Here is a 12,504-nt window from a genome sequence, read left to right on the forward strand (position 1 = left end):
TATGTTAAAGCTGTAATGAAATGCTTCTTCTAATCATGTGGTTATTAAATAAATAATTTTAAAAGGAGTATGGTATAAGGAATCCTTTATAACTATAAAATATATTTTGATATTTTTAATAAATAATTTTGGTGCTTGTGCTATCGAGTCAATGAAGCATTACATTGAAAAAGCTGAGATTGAATATATAAAAACACAAAGACAACGTAATATCTTTTAGTTTTCCCTAAAAACATTGAAATGCCTTTAACTTTCTTTTTTGCCAGCACTCCATTACTTACATCTTGATGAACTAACGTACTGTATGAATAAATATATTACAAATGCACATAGCAAATGTATATGGCATCGTTTTACATCAATCGAAGCTCCATAATTGGAAGGAATTCTTAAAAAGAATAATCAAGTTTAGATGGAGATGCGAAGATACTGTTTTTAAGCTTTTTAAATTGTCTTTATTTGAACAAGAGGATGGTTCATTTGGTAAGGTGGTTGCTATATAAGCACTGACTGTATAAGCACAGTCAGTAAGCACCAGTAACCCCAGTGCTGAAAAAGCCAAGATGGGAGAATGCCTGGGGTTTGTTTGGGCAGCCAGTGTAAAAACAAGGTAGAGAGTGATGAAGGAAGACACCGACATTGACCTCTAGCCTCCACACACATATGACACACGTGAATATATACACATGCACACACACAAAACAATTCTCTTTACTGATAACTTTTACAAGCAACTATGAAAATTTTTAACCATGTAAAAACTGTAATTTTAAGTCAAATGTTCTTTTTTGTTGCAACTTGTTTGGGCTACATCCCATCAACTTGACTGTGCATTAGCTCACTGTCCTCAAGAGACCTTATGATGGTACTACGTTCCTCAATATTGCCCTTCATAAGTACAGCCCATGAGATCTTGCTCTGTCCATGGTAGGACAAAGGACCTGCACTAGGGCTATGCATCCAATATCTTTTGTCCATCTAGGGTTCTGGAATAGCTTCATAGTGGCCTTTGAGAGAGGATTTGGAAGCACTGAGAAAAACAGGTGTTTTAATTCCATTTCTGTTGTTGTGACAACCACCATAACCGAAGGCAACTTAGACGAGAAAAGGATTTATTTGGTTTATATTTACAAATCACAGTCTATCACTGAAAGGAGTTGGGGCATTAAGTAGAGAGAGAGATACCAAGCAGAGAGAGAAAAAAGTGGCAATGTCCAGTAGAGCATTCCTCACCAGCAGTAATCAGCAAGAGACACAGCTGTGCACTTCATACCCACTGGGGCCCTCCAGCTCCAGCAGGAAACTGCCAGGTGGCTGAAAAAACACAAAGAAAATGCTGCTTTGGAGTAAAGATCCAGTAGAAGGAGACTCAGGAGAACCACCAGTGCTGTACCATATGTTACAAGAGTAACGGCAAATGCTCCCAAGACATTGTCTTCATCACCATAAGTAGGACAACACTCAGAAAGCGCTCAAAACACTCTGAGACAATTTGCAAAATTCTAGAGTCTCCTACAAGGGAAAGACAAAGAATCCATGCTAGCAAAGTCTGTCGAGGAAGATCTTACTCTAGGAGAATGCATTTCCTGGAACTATTATGTATGTCTCTTAGTAAAATTCTTGCTCAGGATCTGTAGTCAATCCTGGATCAGGGTGTTTACTAATTTATACATGTTCCTCATGTTCCTCCCCCCTCTCTGGAAAAGACAGATGCTTCTTCAAGAGTATGTCAGGCTCTTTGGTGATGAGGACAAGAAAAGTATGAAACTGGACCATGGCTGTATTTGTTTCTTGGGGATGTAAAAATGTACCGCAAAGCAGGTACCTTAAAACAACAGAAATTTATTCTCTTCAGGGATCTGGAGACCAGAAATCTGAAATGGAGATCTGAGCATTGTTGGTTTCCCTAAGAGGCTCTGGGAGAGAAGCAGTTTCACACTCCTTGTGGTTGCTGGAATCCTTGGACATTCATGGCTTGACACTCCCTCCATCCATCTCCTGCCATCTTTACCTATCATTCACATGCAGGTATTTCCTCTGGGTCTACAACTTTCTCTTGTGTCTGGGCACCAGTTATTGGATTTAGGGCCTCTAGTATAATTCATTGTTACTATCCTTCAATTCTATTCTATCTTCAAATGACTCATTTTCTTACAAAAGGTCATTCTCACAGGTGCCCACAGAGCTAAACTCACAAAATTAAAATGTCAGCATATCATGGGGCTAGAGTGTGGGAAGCAAAATTCAATCCACAACAACTAGCTCATTTTCCCTCTCTCTCCTTCCTGCTCTTCAATCTATTCTTTCCTTCCTGACACTGTTACTGAGATCATCTCTTTTCTAATCCCTGCCTCTCAAAGCTTCTCTCTCCTCTCCTCTTCTTTCTCTCTCTCTCTCTCTCTCTCTCTCTCTCTCTCTCTCTCTCACTAATGATAGCTAGCACTCTGGGAAAAAGCAGTGAGTCACAGGTAGATCACAATAGTGTTGAAATTTTCAATTGGTTTGGTTAACATAGACATAGTTTATCATAGTAAGTTCTGAGTAGCTAACTGGTGTATTTAAATTAATCACCCAATTCTAATAAAACTTCAATAGAGTTATAGCTATAGAAAAATATCTATTCCTTTCTCCCTGTGTGCATTCTGTAGGGATGTGGTGTAAGCTTTTCTTCCCACTATAGTCGTTTCCAGGCCAGGGTCATATAAACTCAGGTCTTCGTATATGCTAGGCAAGCCCTGAACCAACTGAGCTACATCCTCCAGCAACATTCTCCTAAAATATCAGTACAAGGAGGCTGGAGAAATTATTTAGCAGTTAAAAGCACTGACTGCTCTTGCAGAGGACCTAGGTTCGATACCCAGCACCCACATGGTAGCTAACAATCATCCGTAACTCCAGTTCCCAGGGAGCCAACGCCCTCTTCTTACCTCTTCGGGCTTTGCACAACATGGGTGCACTTACATACATGCAGGCAATGCATTCATATACATAAAAATAACTAAAATATTTTATAAATAGGAGGTAAATTTGCAGTTCTAAGATATATAATTATGAAAACATATTTCCATAACTATAGAGCAGATCAGAAAGATAGCTATCAAACTATTTTCATGAGTATAATCACAAATGTGTAGACATTCATATTTACTTTGTAAATTATGAATCATTTAAAAAATAAAAACTTCCTGTGATTTCTACAACTTAAAACTCTAAGTATGTTAGTACATATGTGTACGTATATATGTATGTAATTAATTGTAGTTCTATAATATAGTACCTAAACAGCTTCAGAGCAAAGCAACAAATTCAATTAGCTAAAGATAAAGAGGACAGTTTTAGAGTAAGAATGACTTGCACTATAATTTAGGCACAGGAATCATCTGGGTTGTATTGGACCTCAGCATCCATTAGCAGCTGATTGCTGGACTGCTCTAAGGATTGGCAAATGCAAAAAGGCAAGTGGTAGACGGTGCCAGGCGATACAATGCTACCAAATGGGCACCATGAAGCCACACCAATGCCTGACGCTCAGAAACTTGAGGTATAATTACACATGTGGTGGAGAATGAAACCAAGTTCTAGAAGGAAAAAAGTAAAGGCTTGTCACATTTTCCAGGAAGCCCTTCAGTTCCACCCTTATCTTTGAAAAGCAGCTTGCTCAAGGCCACCTCTGGCTTATGTGACTTCCTTCTGTGTAAGCTGTATACTCCCATGAGCTCAACCGCCAAGCTCCTAATCAGGTGGGATATCTCTGGAACCCAGAAGCAAGCTTCTGTGCCTGCTCTCCATCTTCACCAACTTTTCTTTCTATAACTCCTCTTTCCCCCTTTATTATTTAATGTTATAAAGTGACTGCTATGGTCATGTTACTATTAGAGAATTTACAGATGCATGCTTGGAACGTTATTCTTTCTGAGCAAGGTTGTAAAGCCAGAATTTTTTTTATTTATTTTTATTTTTTTAGAAGAAGCATTTCATTACAGCTTAACATGCTCAATAACAGTTTCCAGAGCACAGACACATCTCTTTCAAAAGTGACTATAAAATTTTTATGTTCACTGTTGAATTAATACAGTTAGACAATATTGAACTCAGCATAAACCCTGTAAGACATAAAATTGAATGAGTTTTTAACCTTTAAAAAAGATCTCCAGAATATTTGAAATTAAAACTCTCCTCTACCTTAACCATGTAATTTAGGTAAATACCACCAGCATAATACCCATGCTGTGCTCCTCCTGATGCTATGTGAAGAGAAATGTACTTCATCTCCAGAGTACCCAAACCAAACACCCATAGCCCCAGTTCAAATGTGAGGAAATAGCAAGGAAGCTCCAGCTGTGAGTCCAAGGGAGATATTCTACAAAAGAGCCAAGGTGATAAGAGAAGCAAAGCCTGAAGAACTGTCATACATCATGGGATAAAGACGTTACCATCACTAAAGGCTTAGGAAGCCATGGATTCAAATCCACGTGGAAAAAGGATGCTCAGAAAAGTCTAGAGTTGATTCAAAGTATTATATTAATGTTGTTCTTCTGGCTTTTTTCTAATTATACTATAGTCACGTTACAGATTGATATTAGAGGAAACTAAAGGAAGAATGACAAGAAATTCTATGATATCTTTAATATCTATAAACCTATAATTATTGAAAATAAAACTTGTATATGTTCAGGGGTGGAGTGGAGCTCAGACCACAGTGGTGGTTCTAAGTCAGTCATTATTTGCTAATAGAAGCAAGCAAATCAAAATTAAAATGTCTAATAGAAAATATTAAGTGCATTTTTACATATATTCAATAATCGAGACAAAGCAAATATGTTACTTCCTAAAGACACATAGCAAATGAAGGCGACTCTAAGATAAAAACCTGCCTACCTACTCACAGTTCTTTCCAGTTTTACCTCACTAAAGGCATCAGCTGAGAACTAACCGCTGGTTTCGGCAGAAAACAGGGCACTGAAGAAAGCTCCAGTCCTTCAGCCCGTTTTCTTCACAGTGTCAGAAGAGATGGTTGTAAAAGACAGTCGGAGCTTCCAGGTTCACACTGCCAGGTTTGCCTCCTGCCAGATCTTTCCAGGCTTCCTGGCTTGAGTTAAATGCTCAGTTTTGCTACAAACGTGGAGATTCTAATGATGAGCCCCCTTTGTTGAAACAATGAGAAAATCAACAATATTTGAGTTACTGCTGAGATTCTACAGACCCATAACCTAACAATAAATTTGTTAAGCTTAGGCTGTCCCTAGCTCCTTCCACATACCATTTAGATTACTTTCTTTGCTTTCTCCTTCAAGCCCACACCTAATTAAGCTCATTTAATGATACTGATCTTAATGATACTTAATATAATGATAAATAATTAAATAATGATACACTTAATGATACTTTGATGGGCACATTATTGACATTAAATAAACAGCATGCAAGAGACAGAGTATCTCGTCCCCATAAGTTATAGACCAGTTTATTAAAGTCTTTTATTCAAATTAGATATAAATATAGTACAGTCAGAAAAGACCACAGTCTGAATGTTACAGTGTGAACATTAAATGTCTCCAAAGCCTCATGTGTTAAAGGCTTGATCCCTGGGTTGCCACTATAGGGAAGTAATTAAAAGCTGCATTAAATGGCACCCGGTGTTGGTCCTTACAGCACTGAGGGCAAGCCCTCAAAGGGCTTCATGAGTTCCTCGTCCCTTCTCATTCTCTCATTTACTTTTGAGCCAGGAGATCAGTTTGCTTCACCATATACACACCTGTCTAAGGCCAAGGCAGGAGGGCTACCCAATCTTTAACTTAAACCTCCAAAACTCTGAGCCAAAATAAATCTTTTCTCTTACAAGTTATTTATCTCAAAAGTCTGACTAATACAAAGAAATAACAAGGAGAAGCTGGTTTAAACTGTGAGATAGAGGAGAGACTTGCTTAGCAAGTAACACTTTAAAATCTGACAGCTGAAGAATGATAGGAAAGGAGAGAGGACAGGACCTGTGAGGGCACTGTTCCAATTAGAGAACAAATTGTGTGTGAAAAATTAATGAGAGAGCTCTCGAAGGTGGTTCATGATGAAATTTATTTCAATAAAATGGTCAACATATAGGACAAGGGGAGCAACTTCTCTAAGAAAATCGACTGAAGTCAAATCTTTCACATCACCTTTATGGATAGAAAGCTCTGTTCTGACTGTGCTGAACAATTATTGCACTGCTACAAGAGAATGGGCAAGGTGATGTGGCTTGGATTACTTAACATGTACTATCACTTTGTTAAATAGTTTGAACCATACTGATTTATGACATTTAGATATTTCTACAATGTATAATTTGTTACTTGGTTTACAAAAACATTTACATGATTTATTAACATAAATATTTTAAGTTTATGACTTGCTGAAATTCTCATGAATACCCTTAAGGTCACCATAAAATCAGCAATCAAAGTATGGCATGTGCACACATGTTCCCATGGACAGGTGACACTCTCCTGATGTACCTGCTATAATGAACAATTTGTATGGCTATGGTCCAAGTATTCAAATTATACATTTATAAATTTCCAGGAGGCTAGAGAGATGACTTGGTGATTTATAGCACCGGCTGTTCTTGCAGACAACCAGGGTTTGAATCCCAGTACCCATATGGTGGTTAACAACCATCAATAACTCCAGTTCCAAACGATCTGAAGCCCTCTTCTGTCCTAGGCAGGCACTGCATGACATGGGTGCACTTACATGCAGGCATAGCACCCATGCACATAAAAAAAATTAATTTTTTTTAATTTCCAGAAGTAATTTAGTCCTAAGATCTCATGTTCTACTGTGGAAAGGTCCTCAAAGATATGCAGATATATACAAACATGTATTTGCTATATTGTATGTGTGGCATGTGTATATAACATGTATGTGGTATATGTGTGCATGATTGATACATGCACACGTTCGTGTATATGTGACATGTGCACTGGTGCATGTAGAAGTTGTCTTCAACTCTACTTCTCAGTCATCTCCATCTTATTCTTCGAAGCAGGGCCTCTTTCTGAACCTAAAGCTTGCTGATTGACTAGACAGCCTGGCCAGCAGTGCTGGGCATCCTCATGTCTCTATCCCCCAGCACTGGGATTACAGACATGTAATATCATGCTCAGCTTTCTCAAATAAGGACTGAGGATACTTGAGACCTGAGGGTCCTCAAGCTTACACAGCAAGCACCTTACTACAGAGCCATCGCTCCAGCCCCCACCGAGTTTTGTCTTGTTTCTCTTCCTTTCAAATAAATATTTATCGTGGTGTAGACTATATGGTCTAGGAGTAATGTGTACTCTTTTCTTCATATTTTGCATAGAAATTTTTGGAAATGGGGGTTAGTGAAGGGAACTTTAGCTGTTAACTACATTTTCAGAGACAGATCAGTTCTGTTATGAGAACAACATGAGGATGGAGGCAAGAAATCCTCCATCCACATTGTAGTTCTGAATTGCTTATCATCCTATTTATACCATCTGTCAAGAAAATATTCCCTGATTAAGTTCATTCTCCCCTTTTATAAGACAAAACATACATCTCAATACATTTGTGTATTTGTGTGTTTACATTTTCATAAATCAGAGTACAGGATAAAGAAAAAGTATCAAACTCAATGGCCAAAGCTGGTTCTTACAGTGCTGTATATTTCTCATTGCCAATGGGATAAAAACCAACATCCAGCATCCTTAGTATTGAGTGTAAGGCCCTTTACAGGGCAGTCAGTTAACAGAACAGCCTATTTCCAGCCTTTCCATTCTTCCTTCCCCATCTCACCTGTTTTCCAGGCTTGTTTAACTAATTGCTTCTCCCTAAACCTTCCATGTTCTTCCAAGATGTACACTGCTCCCACTAACTCTCACTGGTAAAAGCCTAGTCCATGTTTAGTTTCCATATCAATGTTATTTCACAGAAGAGTAAGCACATTCTAAAACAAAATGTATTAAAGATAACATTATGGTTCAATAGAACTTGTTTGCTAATACTTTTATAACCATAATCATATTACTTATGTATGAAAGGTAAAAGTATGTCTTACCTTATGTTGTCTAATATTTTTTTTATTTTTATAGTCTTACCATCGACATTATAACTAAGTACATACACAGTTTTATACATAATATGTGTTAATCCAATCGGAGCATTAAGTATTTCTATCTCTGCCCAGTAGTCATTGTATGTGGTGAGAATTTTTAACTCTTCTAGTCATTTTTAAAAGTCTCATGTAACCACTGTTTTATTACTTGTTTTCATACAATCACTTCCTTATAGTTCTGCCATCTCAACTAAACTAATTTCTTCAAAGAAGTTGGTAAAACCCGTCGTTTAGAGTTGCGTCTCCAAAAGAGAACCTAGGGATGTGCCTGGCATGTAAAAGGGGCCGAAAAAGTGTCTACTGAATTAGGTTAGATATATTCTAGACACCGCACAGTGGGCCATTTAATGTCTTCCACTCCGCATTGTGTAATAGTTCTGATTTTCTCCCAACATTCCAGTGTATTCCTCAGCATTGAAAATAATCAGATCACAGAGCATAAGCCTTCCAATGGGTGGGGGATTTTAAAGTCTTGCCCTGCTTTTTTTTTTTCTTGTGACGTCATTGGAGTGCTTTGTACACGCAGCCTAATTCTACACAGGGAGACGTCCTCTGTGCTTATCAAGTCCTCGCAGCCTGTGAAGCACTCACTACAACTCTGTCCTTTGCCACAGACATGAGGTTCAAATTCTCTCTCACGGCCTTAGGCCTGGAAGTTGCTATGATTGTTTTATTTGGGTTATTTGTCGAGTATGAGACAGATCAGAATGCTTCCCCACAAGGCAACGCTACGAAGTCAACAAAAGTGGACCAGTTTCCTCAGTTATATCCCTGTGAGTAGGCAATTTACTTCTTACATACTTTGGGATTCCTCTGAGTCTCAGAATGTGAAAATTTTGAATACTAATATCATAAGCTCTTGAGCTCCTGGTAGAATGATCTGGTAGTTATGTGTGCTGCGAGTACTTCACATGTCTACTAAAGCCTCTTGTTCTCTGTCTATGATGAAAGGTTTGTCAGAACAATGAGCTCAAAATTAATATAACTCATCAGTTTTTTAATGTGTTGCATCCTTACTACTAAATGGCCTACTTTGTCCTTTGGATTTCATCAGCAGCTCTTCAAGGAGTAAGAGTGTAAGCTACCTTTACACCCAAGAAAAGAGCCAAAGGCAGCTTTGTAGGAGAGAGAAAGGAATAAAATGGAGTGAAAAGAAAGGAAGCCAGGATTTCACATGGGGTCCTTAAGCACAAAAAGAGTTGTTTAGGATGATGTGGGAAGTCACTGGACTTATTTATATATTCTAGGGTTTTTAGTGTTATGAAAGGAAGGCAATTTGTTCTTTTGAAATGAAAACTGAGCATGGAATTTACAAGAAAAGTGCATTTCTTCCCTTAGGAGGATGGCTAAAGGAAAAGAATAATTGTGCTTCAAGTTTGGAAGGGCAGGCTATGAAATATTTAATATATTTACATTTACTGAGGTCTTAGTACGAGCCTGACACAGTCACTAACACATTTATCAGCAAAGAAGATGATCGCAGACCATTATTTTCTACATTTTAAAAATAAAGCTCAAACAATTTTAAAAACTTAGAAACATCTAGGCATGATGACGCCTGCCTTTAATCCCGGCTCTCGGAAGGCAGATCTCTGTGAGATCGAAGCCAGCCCAGGACGGTCTACTTAGAGAAGTCCAGGCCACCTAGGGCTACAGTGATACCCTGTCTCAAAAAAAGAAACAAAAAACAAAAACCTTAAAAATAACTTAATAATTGTTGTTTGCAGCACATTCCAAACGTCTTAAAAATAGTTTGACACTTGTGCTTTCATTCCTAAACTTTTTTGAAGGATTAAATATAACATGGAAGACTCTCAGGTAGAAATTATGGCCAATGGTGACTCAGTGAAAATTCAAAACTGAAAGTTTAGAGTAGAATTTGGATCATAGGCCAGACTCTGAGGCCAGTTGCCTTTGCATTTCACAAGTATTTAAGATGATTATTGATTAAATTTTGTAATTTTCAAGTTGGAGACAAATAAAACAAACAATTATTTGCAATTCTATGCCATTATATATCATCTTTATTTAACCTTTCATTCATTTAATAAGTATTTTAAGTGCCGTGAGTGCACTGTAACAAATTTATTGAAAGAAAAAATAAATGCAGCTCCTTTACAGTAAGACTCCACTGTCTAGTGCATATGGAAACAAAGACATACAATACAGTATCATAAACAAGGTGCCAAAAACATTGTCTGAGATTACTAAAATAAAATATTAAAACCTTAAGATTCTAAAATTTTTCACAATTGAAGCTGAACCATGTAGGGCTAGTGTCAAAGACTCTAGGTAAAATTTAAATTCAGAATGAGATAAAAGCCAAAGTAGAGGGAAGTTATAAAAATTTTTAATTCTTCACAAGCTTAGCAACAGATGAATATTTTCTGGAGAGCTAGTGTACAGCATGCCAGTGAGAGTTAATGCTGTGTTGTAAGCCTATACTTACTAAGGGCATAGATCTTAAATCTTCTCATCACACACATCTATCTATACATGCATGGTTGTAACTGTATAGAGGTAGTGGGTATATTGGCTTGATTATGGTGATCATTTTATTTTACAATGCATATGCATACAAAAATGTAACACTATACCTTAAATCCATATATTAATTTATATGTTGATTGTGCTACACAAATCATTTCTAATATATGTAATAATCACATCACTTATGTGACTTGTAGGGAACAGAGAAATTCATTAATTTTATAATATATCAAAAATATTTATTCTTCTAATTCTTAAAAAGAATTTTCAAGGTTTAAACACCAGCCGATGAATGAAACAGAGAAAATGGGCAAAGTCTGTATCTTCATGGACTACTTGTTTCAGAAGTAGGTGACCATCTATATGTGTATATGTGTATGCTTAGATAGTAATAAAATGTCATAGCTATAAATGAAGCAAGATGAGGGAAGGAGTGCATCAAGATAAGACATTACGACCTTTCATCCTTTCTTGAGTAGAGACACGTGACCTAAGCCCTGATACCTCAAGGTATCCCTTGCATACAATTAAATTAGCTTCCTCCTGTTTACTGCAATGACGAATAAGAAAAAGATGTACCTGTATAAACACTTAAATGTGTGTATTTTATTTATACAGTTAGTTAGTTAGTTAGTTAGTTAGCTAATTAGTTACAAGATCTATACACAATGTAGAATCTGTCTTCTGTAAGGATGGTTCTCACATCCCAAATTTTTAGAAAGTTCTAAGATCCTTGTGAAAACAATTTACAGAATTGTCTACGAAAGTGAATGATTTTATCTACATATTTCCTCTACATTTCAAACAATTGACATATACAAAGTTCATATAGCAGTGTAAGTCATTAGAGAGCAAGTTGTTAATATTCATCATTGGGGAGAAAACAATGTCCAAGTCAAATCAACAAACATCTGGGGTACATACCTAGTGCAATGCACTGTGCCACATTCAAAAGACTCAAGATAGTAAAGATGAAATTTCCTACCTAAGATATTCACAGGGCACTAATATAAATCCCAGTCAGAGTGCTAAAAGGTTTTCAGTTTTTCACAAATATGTAAGATAGGGTGGTGAGGCAATTTCCACTTTAAGTAAAACAGACGTGTGCTTATTTTCTTCTCCAATGACTTGTACTATTGTGCGATTTTCTAATAGTGGAGTATGATGTCATTCAGTCCTTAAATATGTGCATATTCCTAGACACATGATGAAAGTGTGTCGCACCCCTGAATACCATGTTTTAAGTCATGAACGACCCCTGAGATACTAATTTGCAAAACTGCATATACTTGGGGCTGGAGAGCTGGCTCAGCAGTCAAGAGCACTGGCTGCTCTTGCAAAGGATCTAGGTTTGATTCCCAGCACCCAAAGGGCAGCTAACAAGCATCTGTAACTCCAGTTTTAGGGGATCTGACACCCTCTCCTGACCTCCCTGGGGAACTGCATGACACGGGTACACCCACCTACATGCAAGCATTACACTCATACACATATTTTTTTAATTATTTATTTAATAACCATATAATTAGAAGAGGCATTTCATTACAACAGCATTGACATATTCAGTAACAATTTCCAGAGCTAAGATGCTTCTCTTTCAAAACTGGCTGTAAATTTTTAGGTTTACAGTTAAATTAATACAGTTATACAATATTGTACTCTGTATAAACACTATAAGACATAAAATTAAATGAAGTTTTAACCTTTAAAAAGATCTCCATTTCATTATTAAAATACAGAGTTTCATATAGGAAACTTCATTTTTAATGCAATTGACATTAAGATGCATATGCGTTTCTAATCTCTATATAGCTGATTATTACTAGTCACAGTCGGTTACTTTCTGAGCTCCTTGGCATCTGAGCACGGATATAAAGTCATCAGGTAGATTTCAATGGTAA

At 37.1% G+C, this 12,504-nt stretch overlaps 1 protein-coding gene across 1 annotated transcript in view; it reads left to right on the forward strand.

Moving 5' to 3' along the window:
* The first annotated feature begins 8,729 nt into the window (after nt 1-8,729).
* The window catches only part of Rhag (Rh associated glycoprotein), a 28,970-nt gene continuing 25,195 nt past the window's right edge, over nt 8,730-12,504 (forward strand). The window contains exon 1 of the mRNA XM_008825235.1: nt 8,730-8,886. Within this exon, the coding sequence (XP_008823457.1) occupies nt 8,730-8,886 (157 nt within the window). The remainder of the gene's footprint in view (nt 8,887-12,504) is intronic.

The sequence above is a fragment of the Nannospalax galili genome, unplaced genomic scaffold (assembly GCF_000622305.1).
Source record: "Nannospalax galili isolate Female #2095 unplaced genomic scaffold, S.galili_v1.0 scaffold329, whole genome shotgun sequence".
Lineage (NCBI taxonomy): Eukaryota > Metazoa > Chordata > Mammalia > Rodentia > Spalacidae > Nannospalax > Nannospalax galili.